This window comes from Diadema setosum, chromosome 19 (assembly GCF_964275005.1).
Source record: "Diadema setosum chromosome 19, eeDiaSeto1, whole genome shotgun sequence".
NCBI lineage: Eukaryota > Metazoa > Echinodermata > Echinoidea > Diadematoida > Diadematidae > Diadema > Diadema setosum.
Window position 1 is genome coordinate 11251504 of NC_092703.1, and position 14597 is coordinate 11266100.

General features: G+C 34.8%; 1 protein-coding gene across 1 annotated transcript in view; it reads right to left on the minus strand.

Moving 5' to 3' along the window:
- Positions 1-14597, minus strand: part of LOC140242545 (xaa-Pro aminopeptidase 1-like) — a 48954-nt gene that overhangs the window by 17508 nt on the left and 16849 nt on the right. Inside the window, exons 2-10 of the mRNA XM_072322286.1 lie at positions 10403-10551; positions 9757-9867; positions 8546-8609; positions 7257-7361; positions 6198-6317; positions 3739-3897; positions 1659-1760; positions 981-1062; positions 29-117 (exon numbers count right to left, since the gene is read on the minus strand). Of these exons, the coding sequence (XP_072178387.1) occupies positions 29-117; positions 981-1062; positions 1659-1760; positions 3739-3897; positions 6198-6317; positions 7257-7361; positions 8546-8609; positions 9757-9867; positions 10403-10551 (981 nt within the window). The remainder of the gene's footprint in view (positions 1-28; positions 118-980; positions 1063-1658; positions 1761-3738; positions 3898-6197; positions 6318-7256; positions 7362-8545; positions 8610-9756; positions 9868-10402; positions 10552-14597) is intronic.

Sequence of the window (14597 nt, forward strand, 5' to 3'; positions counted from 1 at the left end):
CAATATGAGCGGATTATTTGATACCCACCGTCATCCGTACACGGGGTGTCCAACTTCAGATGAGCCAACACATTGGGATCCGCGTCAACTCGCCCGGCCTTGTCATACACGTAGAGCCTGTTAAATTAGTTTCAAGTACAGAGATGGTAACATACGTTGTTACCTCTTGTGTTAAATAATGGATGGGGAGGGAGATGCAATGTTGATCTTAATCCATTTTCTTCTTCATATATCTGAGTTATCTATAACAATAATCACACCCTTCCATTTGTGTGTGTGTGTGTGTGTGTGTGTATGTGTGAAACGTCTTTAAATTTTAGATGTGCTTGAAAATTTAAATAAGACTTTGAGAACTTAACACCTTCTTAAAATGATTAAGGGAATAATGGTGATGATGATGATGTGTATAAAAGTGACTACACTATGATCATAATAACAGTAATAGAAATCAAATAAAAATAAAGGTAATGATTAATAGCATCATTAGAATGATTATTACAATATGTTGGCCTATCCTAAGACACAATAGACCAAAATGCATTGAATGCTTCCTATATAACCATATAAAACAAGTGAAATAATTATTCTTAAAATCTTTTAAAAGAACTTCAAAGGAAATGATGGGAGCTATTTTTTCTTTTAAATTAATGACAAATGAAAATATGATTAAAATACAGCGTAGTACCGACAACAACAACAGAATGGTATCTATGCGTTGTGATAATTCATTTTCACATTGAGATAAACCATATTACATATTTTCATAACCAGACGTTCGTGAATCCTTTTTGTACTTATTCATCATATACCATTAGAATACAATGAATATCTGTCGAGGCTGCAACGATACCAAAAATAAGTAGACTAACAAATGATAAATGAATGAATAAATAAATAGATAGATGAATAAATAAACACATATGAACATACAAACTAAACAAATAAATAGATAGATTGATAATAGTGGTTTCGATCCTCACCATACATCGTTTAATCCAACGATGGCATACGAGATAAACATGGGATTGTACGGAATATCTTCTCCACGCAGGTTAAACAGCCCTACAAAAAAGAACAAAGAGTGATTACTGAAATACACACACACACACACACACACTCCCACACACACAATAAGAGAAGCAACGACGTGTTTTCTCGTAAAAATCAAGGATGCTTGAAAAGCGAATACATAGGCATATCACAAGAGCTAATCACACCATTTTAACAATGTTTGACTTTAAGACGGTTAAGATCCATAATTTACGGAGAGTTAACGTACTGTGAAATGTGCAAAGCTCCACTTAGGAGTTCATGTGACTTCGCTTCCACCCACTCCTACATAGTTCTCTAGTTCTCAGTGAAACGGGTGAAAATTTCGATAGGGTTTGGCGTTATTATTGTGTTCTTTTTCATGAACATGGGCGCGAAATGGCGCAGCTCAGATCATAATGTTATTATACCTTTATTATTAATGATTACCTTTGACGTGATTAGGTTTGATAATTGTTTACTACAAGAATGCAATGAACAGCAGTTAAATCATTTTTTTTTTTTTTACATAATGTACTGCCAATCAATATCCGCATTCTTTGCAACGTGGAGATAGATAAAAAACAACCATCGGTGTGAACATGATTGTTAGGGGGTGCTGGACTCACAGGCGACCTCGTCAAGCTTCGTAACGATGAGGTGCGTCGCGTTCACACCCTCCTCCATCATCATCTCCCTGATTTCAACGATCTTGGCATCCCAAGCTTGACCTGTGCGGAAAAAAATAGTTACAGGGTCAGTGGAAATCTACTTATACGATAAAGAAATATGTCAAAATCTAACAAACAAACAGACAGACAAACAAACAAACAACAAACACACAAACAACAATGATCTCACAGAGCAAGTATTCGAAACTTTTTATTGAGTTGACTAAATATGTGGTTAAAGCGAATGTCCCAGTCAAATTGCCATCCTCTTTGTTACAACAACAACAGCAACAACAACAGATCCGAACATTTTTTTTCAGGCTGTTGATTGACACTGAGAGATAATTGAATGAAATTTTCAAGAAAAGTTGATAATAATGACACAAGGTGCAACTGATTATATTTTGATAGTGATCCGCATCATTTGTTTTTCCAATTTTGAAAGGATATTTTATCACGTGGACTATAGTTAAAGGACAAGTTCACCTTCATAGACATGTGGGTTGAGTGAATGCAGCAATATTAGTAGATCACATCAGTGAGAGTTTGAGCAAAATCGGACAATCCGTTAAAAAGTTATGAATTTTTGAAGTTTCTGCTCAGTCACGGCTGGATGAAAAGACTACTATAGCTTGTGATATCACATGAGTCCAACGATATAAAGAAAGAATAAAGAAAATTCAACATATTTTCATTTTTCTCGCATAACAAAAGAACACTCGACTTCTCTCTTTCAGAAGGCAGGGGGAATAATATTACCCTTAACATACGTCAGTAGCAAGTCTAAGAAATGAGCACTTTATTCAAAAAGTAAAGTTTTGTGAAATTCTCTTTTCTATTTTCCTTATATAGTTGTACACATGTGACATCATACGCTGTAGTAGTCTTCTCTTCCAGCAGTGACTGCGCAGATACTTAAAATATTCGTAACTTTTGAACGGATTGTCCAATTTTTCTCAAACTTTCACTGATGTGTTCTACTAATATTGCTGCATTCTTTCAATCCTTATGTATATAAAGGTGGACTTGTCCTTTAAGGGTGGAAATCACGATGTGGGTGGGCTGCTTGACGGAGGATGATCTGCGCTCCACGTTTCTAAGTGCTGTATCTTTTAATTACATGTACCATTTTCCCTATATCAATGTAGTGTTTCACATAGGTGGTTAAAAGCATCGTGTCATTCGAACTCTTTGTTTTTCATACACTATTGTTTCTTTCAATTCAAGCATTTTCAAAAGCATCTTCTTCTGTTAGATTAATGGTAACTGGTTTTAAATTGGCAACACCGTTGGAAAGATAAAGTTTCCGTTTTTTTCTCAAATTGACAAATGTAATGTAACGTAAACTGACAAATATTTTGTCATTTGTAATGTAATGTAGATTGACAAATACTTTGAATCCTGTGTAAATGTGATGGACAAACCAGTTTTCGCTCATCCTTTTCTTTTTTTTTCTTTCATATATGTATGTATGTAATTATGTATATATATAAGCGCAGTAAAAATTCAGAGGTGCCAACTAGCCAGTTCGGGGTTCCACTTTGCACATGAGCAGGCAAAGGTAATTTGTACCAACAAGGCATGCTGGTTTTACGATTTCACTGAGATAAACATCTGTCATTTGTCTGTGACGTCACGGTAATGCAAGCAATCCTTACTAGCATTTCTGAAATTTGTATGAGTTTCCTATACTCATGCATTCTTATAGTGAGCCCCCACTCATACATTCTTGTATGGTGAAATTGGTATGTCATCATCCTTGTTCAGCGTTATTTGTTTTGGGGTTTTTCAGAATATTGTTTTTTCTGGTCAGGGACCACGATTAATTCTACAAAATCTAAACATGGAGCTGTCCATTCATGTACTACACGTGCATGATGTAAAATTATGAAAAGCGTCTGGACTTCGATCCTTTTAAGAGCTGGGGACATGTTCCACTCAGGACCACCACTTAGATGGTATTGACATTGTGTATTGACTTGTAATGGTTGTACACGCTATGAATCACAAGAGTTTAGACAACGATGTGTATCCGTACCCGAGTATTCCGTTCCTAGGACCAGTAAGTTTTGTCCGGGGTAAGGGGGGATGTCGTCCAGCTCTTCCCAAGTCCTGTCCACCAGGTTGTCCAGGCTGGACACCATTGCCAGGTTGCGTCCCGAATTCGCCAGCGTGTCCAGATAACTTTGCACACCACCTGCGGATGGTGACGGTAAAGGAAAGAGAGGGATGGAGGGGGGGGGGGGGGAGGCAAATTGACAGGGAGGGAGAAGGGAGGGGGTGGTGGAAGGGGGAGGTTGAGGGAGAGTGTGAGTGAGAATGAGGAAGAAGAGTTTGAGGTTCAACGAGAAAGACGTAGAGGAGACAGACAAATGTGAAACGAGAGAAGAAAGTGAGTAGAGGGTTAGGGGTGGACGTAGATGTTCGATTACCGGTATTCATTATTACAAATACATGTTTTGTTGTTTAATTCTACAGTCGTTATGTTTTTGTGCAAGTTTGGTTTAAGAGATTCTTTTTGGGACCTTAACTACACATGCTGTGCTCTATAATTGCATTAATATTCACGTCATTTTTCTTTTTATAGATATAATTTTCAATATACAAAATGTAAAGTAAAATCTACTCCCTATCTAATCTAATTCGAAATCTAATACATCATCTTTGTTATGTTGTTTAACGCTACACGCAAAAGTTTGGCCTTTCATTTGTAACCCTGAAAAATCAATTTTATTTGTTTTGTATTAATTTGGGGAAACTAACAAAGTGGAAATAAACTCCACTGAACAATAACTTCTCATGTTACGGTCTTTTCAGAAATGGTAAAATCGTTTTCATTTCATTGACGAAATGGAACCAATCAGGAATACCAGCAATGCAAGGTAGGTAATTTAACGCTCACGTGATCACAGCCGCCATGTGGTTACGTTTGATAAATCTTAATATGTATCTTCTCCTTATTCATCGTTTTCTGGTTTTGCTCCCATTTTCACCAGCATGTTGGTGGACTTTCCTGTTCTCATCCATGATCTCATTTTTTCACCCTTTGGTGCTTTAAAAAAAAAAAAAAAAAAAAAAAAAAAAAAAAAAAAAAAAAAAAAAAAACAGACGTAAAACACATGACCTCCTACAAATCCAATCGATAAAACTGATAACAATCGTAATTAGGTCTTCGGCTTTCTTTTCGTATGGGTCCTTGTATACACACAAGGAAATAAAATTAAAAGGATGCTACAGTTTCGATGGAAACGGGGCTTCAGGTTTTCAACGTTTTTTTAATGATAATTCTTTGAGATAATGAGAAACCTCTTACGAAATCTGAAAGAGCATATGATTCTAAGAGGAATTCAAAGTTTATTTTATGAAAATTGATTTTCAAATCGCTAAGATGTCCAAAACAAAGCGATTATAATAAAAGGTGGGACCCACCTTCTATTAGGATCGCTTTGTGCTACCTTGTTTTAATATCTCAGCCATTTCAAAACAGATTTCATCAAATAAAAATTTATATTCTTCTTATAGAATTGCATTCTCTGTACCATTTCATAAAGTTGTTTCTAAGTATCTCGCGTGCAAAAAAGAAAAAAGAAAAAGCTGAATCCTCACCTCCACCAATACTATACTTTCCCTTTAACTTTGCAACATGGTGCAGACTAATGTCACACTGAGGGGGCAGCTTTAAACGTACAATTTTGCCACTTTAAGAGGGGTGAAGATCTTACCTAGAAGATCTTGAAAGATCTATATAACTTTCTCCTTGTGGCATGCATTTCCAAGGAAATAGGATATACAGTATGTCCCCCCAAAAAATTACAATCAGATTTTCGCATTGATAACGTCTAATATGATTAAACTGTTTAAATGCTCAAGGTCTTAAAATATTACATCTTAGCTCTATTTTGCAGAAAACCCCGTTCAATTTGGTTAAGCGCTCACAGAGAAATGTGGATTGTTGTAAAATATGTCATGAGTCTGATTCTTCCAAGTTTAGCACTTCGATGCTCTCGTGTGTGAATACAATTGACAAAACTTGTAGGGAAGAGATTCCTTACATCCTCTACAAAATTTCTCATTTCTCTTTGACCACTGCAGCGAATCGAATGGGGTTTTCTGTAAGATGTGGGTAATGAGTTATAGTTTCACTATACCCTGAAATTGTATTTAGATTGATTTACTATTTTTAAAGATTTCATTGCGGAGGGGCCCGTTGTAATATATATATATATATATATATATATATATATATATATATATATATATATATATATATATATATATATATTCTTTTATTTGGGGGGGGGGTGGACATACGGTACAGTCCTTCGTATTTATCGTAAGTGTGTCTGAGATCCAATTAGAGATCATCTCTTCGTATGGGTTCTCGGTGGTATATGACTTGTATACGAGGGTTTTGCGAATTGGAAGCTGAAACCTTTTCATATAACACCAATCGTCATATCAAGAATGATTTTGCTCTATTGTTAGTGATAAACTTACTTATCGACAAGAGGGTGGGGTCGTAACCAATTTGGCTGCCATCCGGGAGATTGGCTCCCATCGTTGGGTCAGTAGAAGTGCTAACCAACCACTCGGCTGTTGTTGGCACGCCTGCTTCTCCTGTATATGGCATAAACGAGTAAATAAGCAATTACTTTGTTTGATGTACGTCTTTTTTGTTTGGGTTTTGTTTGTTGTAGTTTTCTTTGTTGCGTCCATGGGCAAGCTGAAGAACAAGTATGGTTAAAGTAGGTTCCTTGCTAAAATAAACTGAACTGAACTACACTGAAAATCTGAATGCATTGCACATAAATTATGATAATTTCATATAATTATGCTAATTAGGCCAATAGAAAAAAAGTTGCCCACGGTTCTCAAGGTGGCAATCAAGCTGAATTTACTTCAGTATTGATTGATTGATTGATTGATTGATTGATTGATTGATTGATTGATTGATTGATTGATTGATTGATTGACTTTATTGTTCCACATCTCAAACACAAATAACATAATACAATCGATTGCACATAAGATTAGACATAGCGTCGTAGAAAGAATACAAGAGAAGACTTTGTTTTTGAACACGAAATGTGGGGGACCTACTAAAAAGCAGAGCTTGTAATGTATAGGTCACGAGATGAAAATGTTGGTCTTGTTAAGCAAACAACCTAGTAACGAAAATTATGAAAGGAAGGAAAGGGACGTAAAGGAAAAGAGAGCAAAGAGAGCAAGAGAAACAAATAAAATACATTTGAACATAACGAGACAACCACCTGTAATACGCTTGCAGGTTCCTCGTCACCCGAGCAACATAGTTACGTAACTGTAGGAATGCGCAAAAGTGATAAACCATAGAACACAAATCAACAACAACAACAACAACAACAACAACAACAACAACAACAACAACAACAACAACAACAACAACAACAACAACAAAATTATGTTTAATAGCATTTCCTGGTCATGTACAAGGTGTATGGGACCGTCTTCTAGACTTAAAAGTTTTTTTTTTTTTTTGGGGGGGGGGGGGGGGGGCTGGGAGTCAGCCTGACGTACCGCTCTTCATCAGCATGATGTCACAAATAAGCTCCCTATCGGCCTGTAGGTAGTATCGTCCGTCGGTCCATAGAGCAGCGTGCGACTGTGTGATTAATACGATACCTTGAGATCAAAAAAAAAAAAAAAAAAAAAAAGAGAGAGAAAGAATCGGCAGTTGGCAGTCGGTTGTAAGAGGTTTTAGCATTATTATTTGCTCTTTCGTTTTTTAGCTTTGCATTGATTAAACAAAAGATTGATTGATAATCTATCTTAAGTTTTAGAATATATTATTCTTTGAGTCTGAAATCAATAAAGATTTAAGAATACAGGGAGAGATCGAGAATGATAAAAAGCGGGTTAAATAGAATGTTTGTTATTTCTAATGACGTAGCATGCAATGATCACCAAATTTCTTGAAGTGTTGATATGTGTTTTGAGTACAAAATAGCACCTGACTGACCTTTGTACTATGAACATAAAAATACTCAGGAAGAATAATGAGCCAAAAAAAAAAAATCTTAGCTGAATTCAATTCAATTAAGTCTTGATGTTCACCGAGTTGGGGTCACACTTCGGATGGCTTTTAAGCTTTGTTGTTAATGCTGCATCCATTTTCTCCTTTTTACTGTCATCATCAGAGTTGTCACTATCATAATTACAGGGCCTACTATGCTGCTGCTACTACTACTACTGCGACTGCGACTGATACTGTTGTGAAATAATCAACATTAACATTAACACTAACATCAATATTGACGTTAGCATTAGCATTAGCATGAGCCTAAGCATAAGTATTAGTATTAGCACCATGATTGCAATCTATCATTATCGTTATCGTTATCACGGAGCTTTATCACAATATTTACATAATTATTCAAATTATAAATGAGTCTGCCTTCTTCCCCTCTCCTTAGAGAATCGAGATAATGTATTGTCGCTGTTGTGAACTCACGCTTACCTTTGGGTACATCATTTCCCCTCTCCCCTTGATGGAGGCGCTATAAGGTCATGCTTGTATATATATATATATATATATATATATATATATATATATATATATATATATTTATCCAAGAATCAAGATAAAAACTAGTAATGCATTATTTCGCCAATAAGAATGAGTATATGTATATATATATTCTGCTTTGCTGCCTTAATTCTCTTTTTCACTTATCTTTTTTTTTTCAGAATTTATTTTTCCTGCCAAAGTTATCTATAAACAATAATTTGAAATTCGTGTTTGTTTGGCAATTGCTGAAATAAATAAAACATAAAAGAGATACAAGTTTTATAGCAGTCAAACGCACCTGATGACCCGGAAAAACCGCTGATGTATTTTCGCCTCTGGTCTCGAGCGGCAATATATTCACTCTATGAAGAAATCATGAGTCAACAAGAAAAAGATAAAGAAAATCATTCGCTCTCTTCTTCTTAGAGTAACGAGTAATTCAGGAAAATCAAACAAACAACAAATAAACAAACAAACAAAATCCAACTCAAAACAACAACAACCGACAGTAACACTAGAAATAAACAACACTGTGATGTGTCCAATATGAGTCATTATGATTATTGTGTTCTGATGCTGCAATCATTCTCTCACAAGTACAATAAAATGGCATGATATAAAAACAACGAGATATTTCTTTGTAATGTTATGGTTTAAACATTCAAAATGAGTGAGAACGTTAATTGAATTCGGCCTGGATCTCTCAACGGCATGGATTTTCTTAGCTTTTTCCTTTCTACTGATATACGGAACAAGAAAGGGAGAAAAGAGGGTTTAAATGATTATAGAGCGGGATAGATTAAAGGAAGGGATTTTTCATTTAGTGTGATTTGATCAATATCATTTGTGCATCTGCGAGGAACCACAGGACCGACTATTCCCTCAGAGAGATACAGAAAGACTATAGGGAGCAAAAATAAAACCTCTTTAAGTTGCATAAGATATATTGTGAGAACAATAGTTTGTTTGGTTTCGTTCATTTAGTATGCAGTGTTCCATGTTTATCTTTTTCCACATTCACGTCTGCGGATATAGAACTTATGTGTAAACCATTTTGATGATGATGATGATGATGGTGATGATAATGATAATAATGACAATGACAATGACAATAATAATCGGAGTAGTAGTAGTAGTAGTAATAATAATAATAGTAATAATAATATTATTATTATTATTATTATTATTATTATTATTATTATTATTATTATTATTATTATTTTATTATTATTATTATTATTATTATTATTATTATTATTATTATTATTATTATTATTATTATTACTATTATTATTATTATTGTTATCATCATCATCATCATCATCATCATCATCATCATCATTATCATCATCATTATTATCATTATCATGCAATGAGGATAATGTCGTTTTAATTCCTATGGCCAAAATCAATGCAGCCAGTGCCTCTTGTGGTCTTGCGAACTAGGTTACAACAGCTCTCCAAACTTTCGTCATTCGAAAAAAAAAAAATAACAAGATATATACTAACCCCGTGTGCGTCCTCGCTTGGTACAATGTAGGCTGCGTAGTTTTCGGCAGCCATCAGCTGTCGGATTCTGGTGAGCTGCGCAGTCACATCAACAGTGGTCGATGGATACACCTAGGGAGATGATATAAGATAACGTTATTATGTAAAATAATAATAATAATAATAGAGAGACTCTTTAAAAGAGCTCATTCTATCCATGGAGCTCCATGTTTATCTAAAAAGTTACCCATTGCGATGTTGAAACAGTATGATACGTTACAACAAAATATTGTATATATAAGTCAATGACAAAGGAACAATAATTAAATACCAAGAAAAAAAAAAATAGGGTGGCTACGTATATTATATTCATACATTAAAACAATTGAAAATTTAAATAAAAAAAAGTAGCATGTGGATTTTATATGTATGTTTGTATGCATGTGTGTATGTATGTATTTATGTGTAGGTGTATGTATGTGTACGTAAGGGTTTATGTATGCATGATTTTATGCAAAATATATCGTGCTAACTCTACTTCTTTGTGTATAGATCTAAGCATTTAAACCAGCCTAGCAACTCGACTGCCTTGTGTCAAAACACCGTAAAAATCAGCAAACCGTGTGTTTAAAAATATGCATTATTAACTAGAGCTGTCAAGGTTTACCGGATTGGCTGGGTCTGAACAGTCTCTCTCGGTTACATCGGCAGTCACTTCGCGTTTCTTCTGATGATGCGCTGCCGGCCTCAGCACTCCTGGTGGCGCCCTCTCTCCATCGAACAGCGCGATGGGCTCGCTCCAGCATGGCGAAGCGGCTGTCAAAGGAGCATAGTATGTAAAATGAATCACATTATGTATATAATTTGTGCATTCATGATCATGAAACAGGAATGATGAGGATAATAACAACAATGACACATTGTATTAAAACATGGAAATCACGTTCACAATATTTCACGTCTCCAAACGAGCGACTATAACAACGACTATGATATAGTCGTTGTTAGACGACTATATCATAGTCGTCTAACAACGACTATATCATACGAAAATTTGAACAGCTGCAACCAGTGACCATACCGAAGAAAACTAAATCAGCAACCAGCGACCGCAACGATGAAAAAGAAAACAGCAACCAGCATGATGGTGATGAACTAAAAGCGAAGAGTACTGTGGCAAAAAGGAGTAGCTCGAAGTACAATAAACACTTTACAGAATTGTAACGATGTATATTCATGATCTTCAATATAATGGTATTATTCATCATCAACATATTCATCCAAAAATAATAGCAACAACAACAACAGCAGCTGTAATAACAACAATAACAATAACAAGAACCTTTTTACGCATCCCATTATTTTTTCCGATATAATTCTGTCGAGGATCGCTGGATCTGTTTTGCCTTTCTGTCCGTTGTATTGTCTTCCTGTTATGTTAGTCTTGTCTCATTCTCTCTTGTATTTTAGTCCCCCTTTATTAGTTTTGTCGTCCAAGTCTTAATTGTTTAATGTTTATTCGCCTGTGTATGTGTGTCTGTCTGTTACTCTGTCTTCTTAGTTGGCCTCCAGACCTTTTTCTGACTTTATTCCCAGCCTCCCCCCCCCCTTTTTCCATCAGTTCATTTTCTATTGACATTCTGTACCTGAGGGGCCCACATTCTACAAGCATTGTCTTTTTAGTGGGTCCCTCCATTTTTCGATGTTTTGCGTAATGTTGTGGATCGTCTTTATCACTTCAGTCAGTAAATTTTCATTACAATGTTTTTGTTACCCCAAGGTTCCACAATTATATTTTTCTCAATTCACTTTGTTTTGATTATGCAACCTTATTCTCTGTTACCAAAGAAAGTGAAATGTTTACGTTCTTTTCGAAAAATGAAATAAAGTTTGAATTGAATTGAACCTGTACGCTTTCACAACCCCCTCTTGATTTATATACACTCGACAGCTGCGCCGTTCAGCAGGACTGACGACGTACCATTATTGGGCATGTAAAGACTCTCTTTTAGAGTAGAAGTCTAAGCGATATCGATGGTACGACCTCTGCGTCATTGTCAGTTTAAAGGATTAATTCAGCAATTGCAGATGGAAAAAAAAACACAACCCAGCATTAGTGCTTTGAAATAGCCCTAAAATCTGAGTTAGGGATAGAAGGAACCACTGTTAGAATTTGAATTGGTTATATCGATGTTAAGTATTGTTATATATACAAAATGTAAACAATAGTTATGATAAAAATGCTTCCAGGCTAAACCGTGTACAGTTACGGTTTATTGAGAAAAATACAGTTATCTCCTTATATTTTAGGCTTTATCGCGAGAATGTTATATGATAGGATGTTTTGTGGTACAACAGACCTACACATATGCATCTAATGTCATATCTTCATGGCCGGCGCAGCTGTGGGGGCCGTGGGGGCTCGGGCCCCCACACTTTTTGTGCACCATACAAAGGAATACATAAGGTGTCATCACTTTGGGCCCCTACACTTTTTTTTAACCCGGAAGTACGTAAGTGGCACTAAAATAGAAATAGATAGTATGGCGGCGGTAAGCTGAAACCCGGAAGTGGACGGGTAGAGATGAGCTGAGGACCTTTTTTTTTTTTTTTTTTTTGCTTGTCAGCTGAAGAAACCGGAAGTGCACGGGGAGAAGAGATGAGCTTTTTTTTTCCTTTGTTTGCTTGTTAGCTCATGAAACCCGGAAGTGGGCCCCCCACACTTTTGAAAACACTGCGTCGGCCCTGATCTTGAAAATGTTTTAAATCACTGTTTATATCTTGAAAATGTTTTAAATCACTGTTCCCAAAGGTAAACAGTACCTTTGATTTTTTTTCCCTTCCACAGGGTGTTTTATTCATACACATATTCAGAAAGTCACATTTACAAATAATTTTTTTTTTTTTAAATACAAAACAGAATAATAATTTGGTTATCGACAAACAGTGACCTACTGCACTTGTACATATAATAACACAATTTCTTTAACTTTTTTTACAACATATAACTTATATCATTCTTTTATTTTATTGGCAGAAATAACCCTGAAAACACTATAAATATCATGTAATTTTAATATTCAAAAGCACTTAATAAACAAAGCCCATTTTTTCACAAAGTTTTTTTTCTCTACTATTCATTTGACTTATACATTTTTCCATCTCAAAATAACATTTTATCTCAGATATTATATGTTCGAATGACGGAACGGTTTTTTTTTCAATTTCGCTGAAAAAATTTCTCTTCTTATAACAATCATCATACAGTTTAATGCACTGTTGTTGAGACCATAAAATCCGAATAACTTGTGTTGGCTTGTAAATACAATTTGTTTATCTATCTTTAAAAGTAACCATCGCTCAAACTTATTCCATATATTATTTGAATAAGGACATGAACAGAATATATGCATTATGGTTTCCTCACTGTCATTACAAAACGTACACTCTTTATCTGTTACAAAACCAAATTTTAAAAGAGCGTCTTTCATATATAATATTCTATTGAGAATCTTAAATTGAAACCACCTCATATTAATATCAATAGTTGATTCAAAAGGAATTAAACAGTATAAAGACCATGTTTCATCATCAAGATCTAACATACTACTCCACTTAACAAAACTGCTACAATGTTTTGACGTGTGTCTTAACGTTTGATAAATATCAGAACAACCTTTCTTATGTTTCAGTATTACATTTAAACCATGAGGAATAAAAGGGTCTGCTATTTTCGACATGCAGTTTTTTTTTGCAAATGATTGGATAGAATTACGCAGTCCACCGTGCTGAAGAAAGTTAGTTTGTATACCAAACTTCCTCTGAAATTCAAAATATGAAAGAAATTTTCCATCATTATCTAACAAGTCATTTATAAAACGTACACCTTTTTCACACCAAGACTTAAAATATACAGTGTTATTATTCATTTTAATCAAAGGATTATTCCAAAGAGGCTGGCTTGCCCAATTATCATTTGTATTGATTTGTAGAAATTCTGAAAAAGCCAGAAGTACCTCTTTCCAAAAATCATTAGACATTACATTGGCAAGTTTTTTGTAGTACAGTGACCCCATAAATAAATGAAACGATACCGGTTGGGGCAAGAAAGAACGGAACATGTGGAACGTGTAATTTTCAGTCTGCGGATCACAAATAAACCTTCTGATCCAGGATATTTTAAGAGATTTAGCATGCATGAAAATATCAATCATTTTAGTACCACCATGACAATATAGCTGGCACATTTGATTTCTATTTATTTTATCAGGTTTATTTTCCCATATAAACGAATAAAAACAACGATTTATATCTGTCAATGTTTTAAAATTTGGTTCAGGAAGTGATAACAAATAATTTAATTTTGACATCAATAATGATTTAACTACAGTAATTCTTCCTAAAACAGTAAGTGATCGTTTAGACCAGGAGGTCATTGTGTTTGTAATATCTTTCATTTTTTCACAATAATTCTGTTCAACCATTTCATATAATTTAACTGAAAATTCTATTCCCAGGTACATAAAGTACCTACCCTGAAATATCCAGTCAAAATTACAATCTTCCAATAATTTAATTCTACAATTCCGATTCTTTCCTATTCATATTATTTTAGTCTTTGTGGGGTTAATTCTTAAATTCGATATGTTAGCAAAAATATCAAAAATCTCCAGAGCATCTTTTAGATCTTGATCTGATCCGTTAAGTGTTAAAAGTGTGTCATCTGCGTATTGTAATACTTTAAAAGTTTTTTTCATTAATTTGCAACCCAACCACAGAATTCGTATGCCTAATCATAATTCCAAGAATTTCACTGACCAACAGAAAAAGGTAGGGTGACAAGGGATCCCCTTGTCGACAGC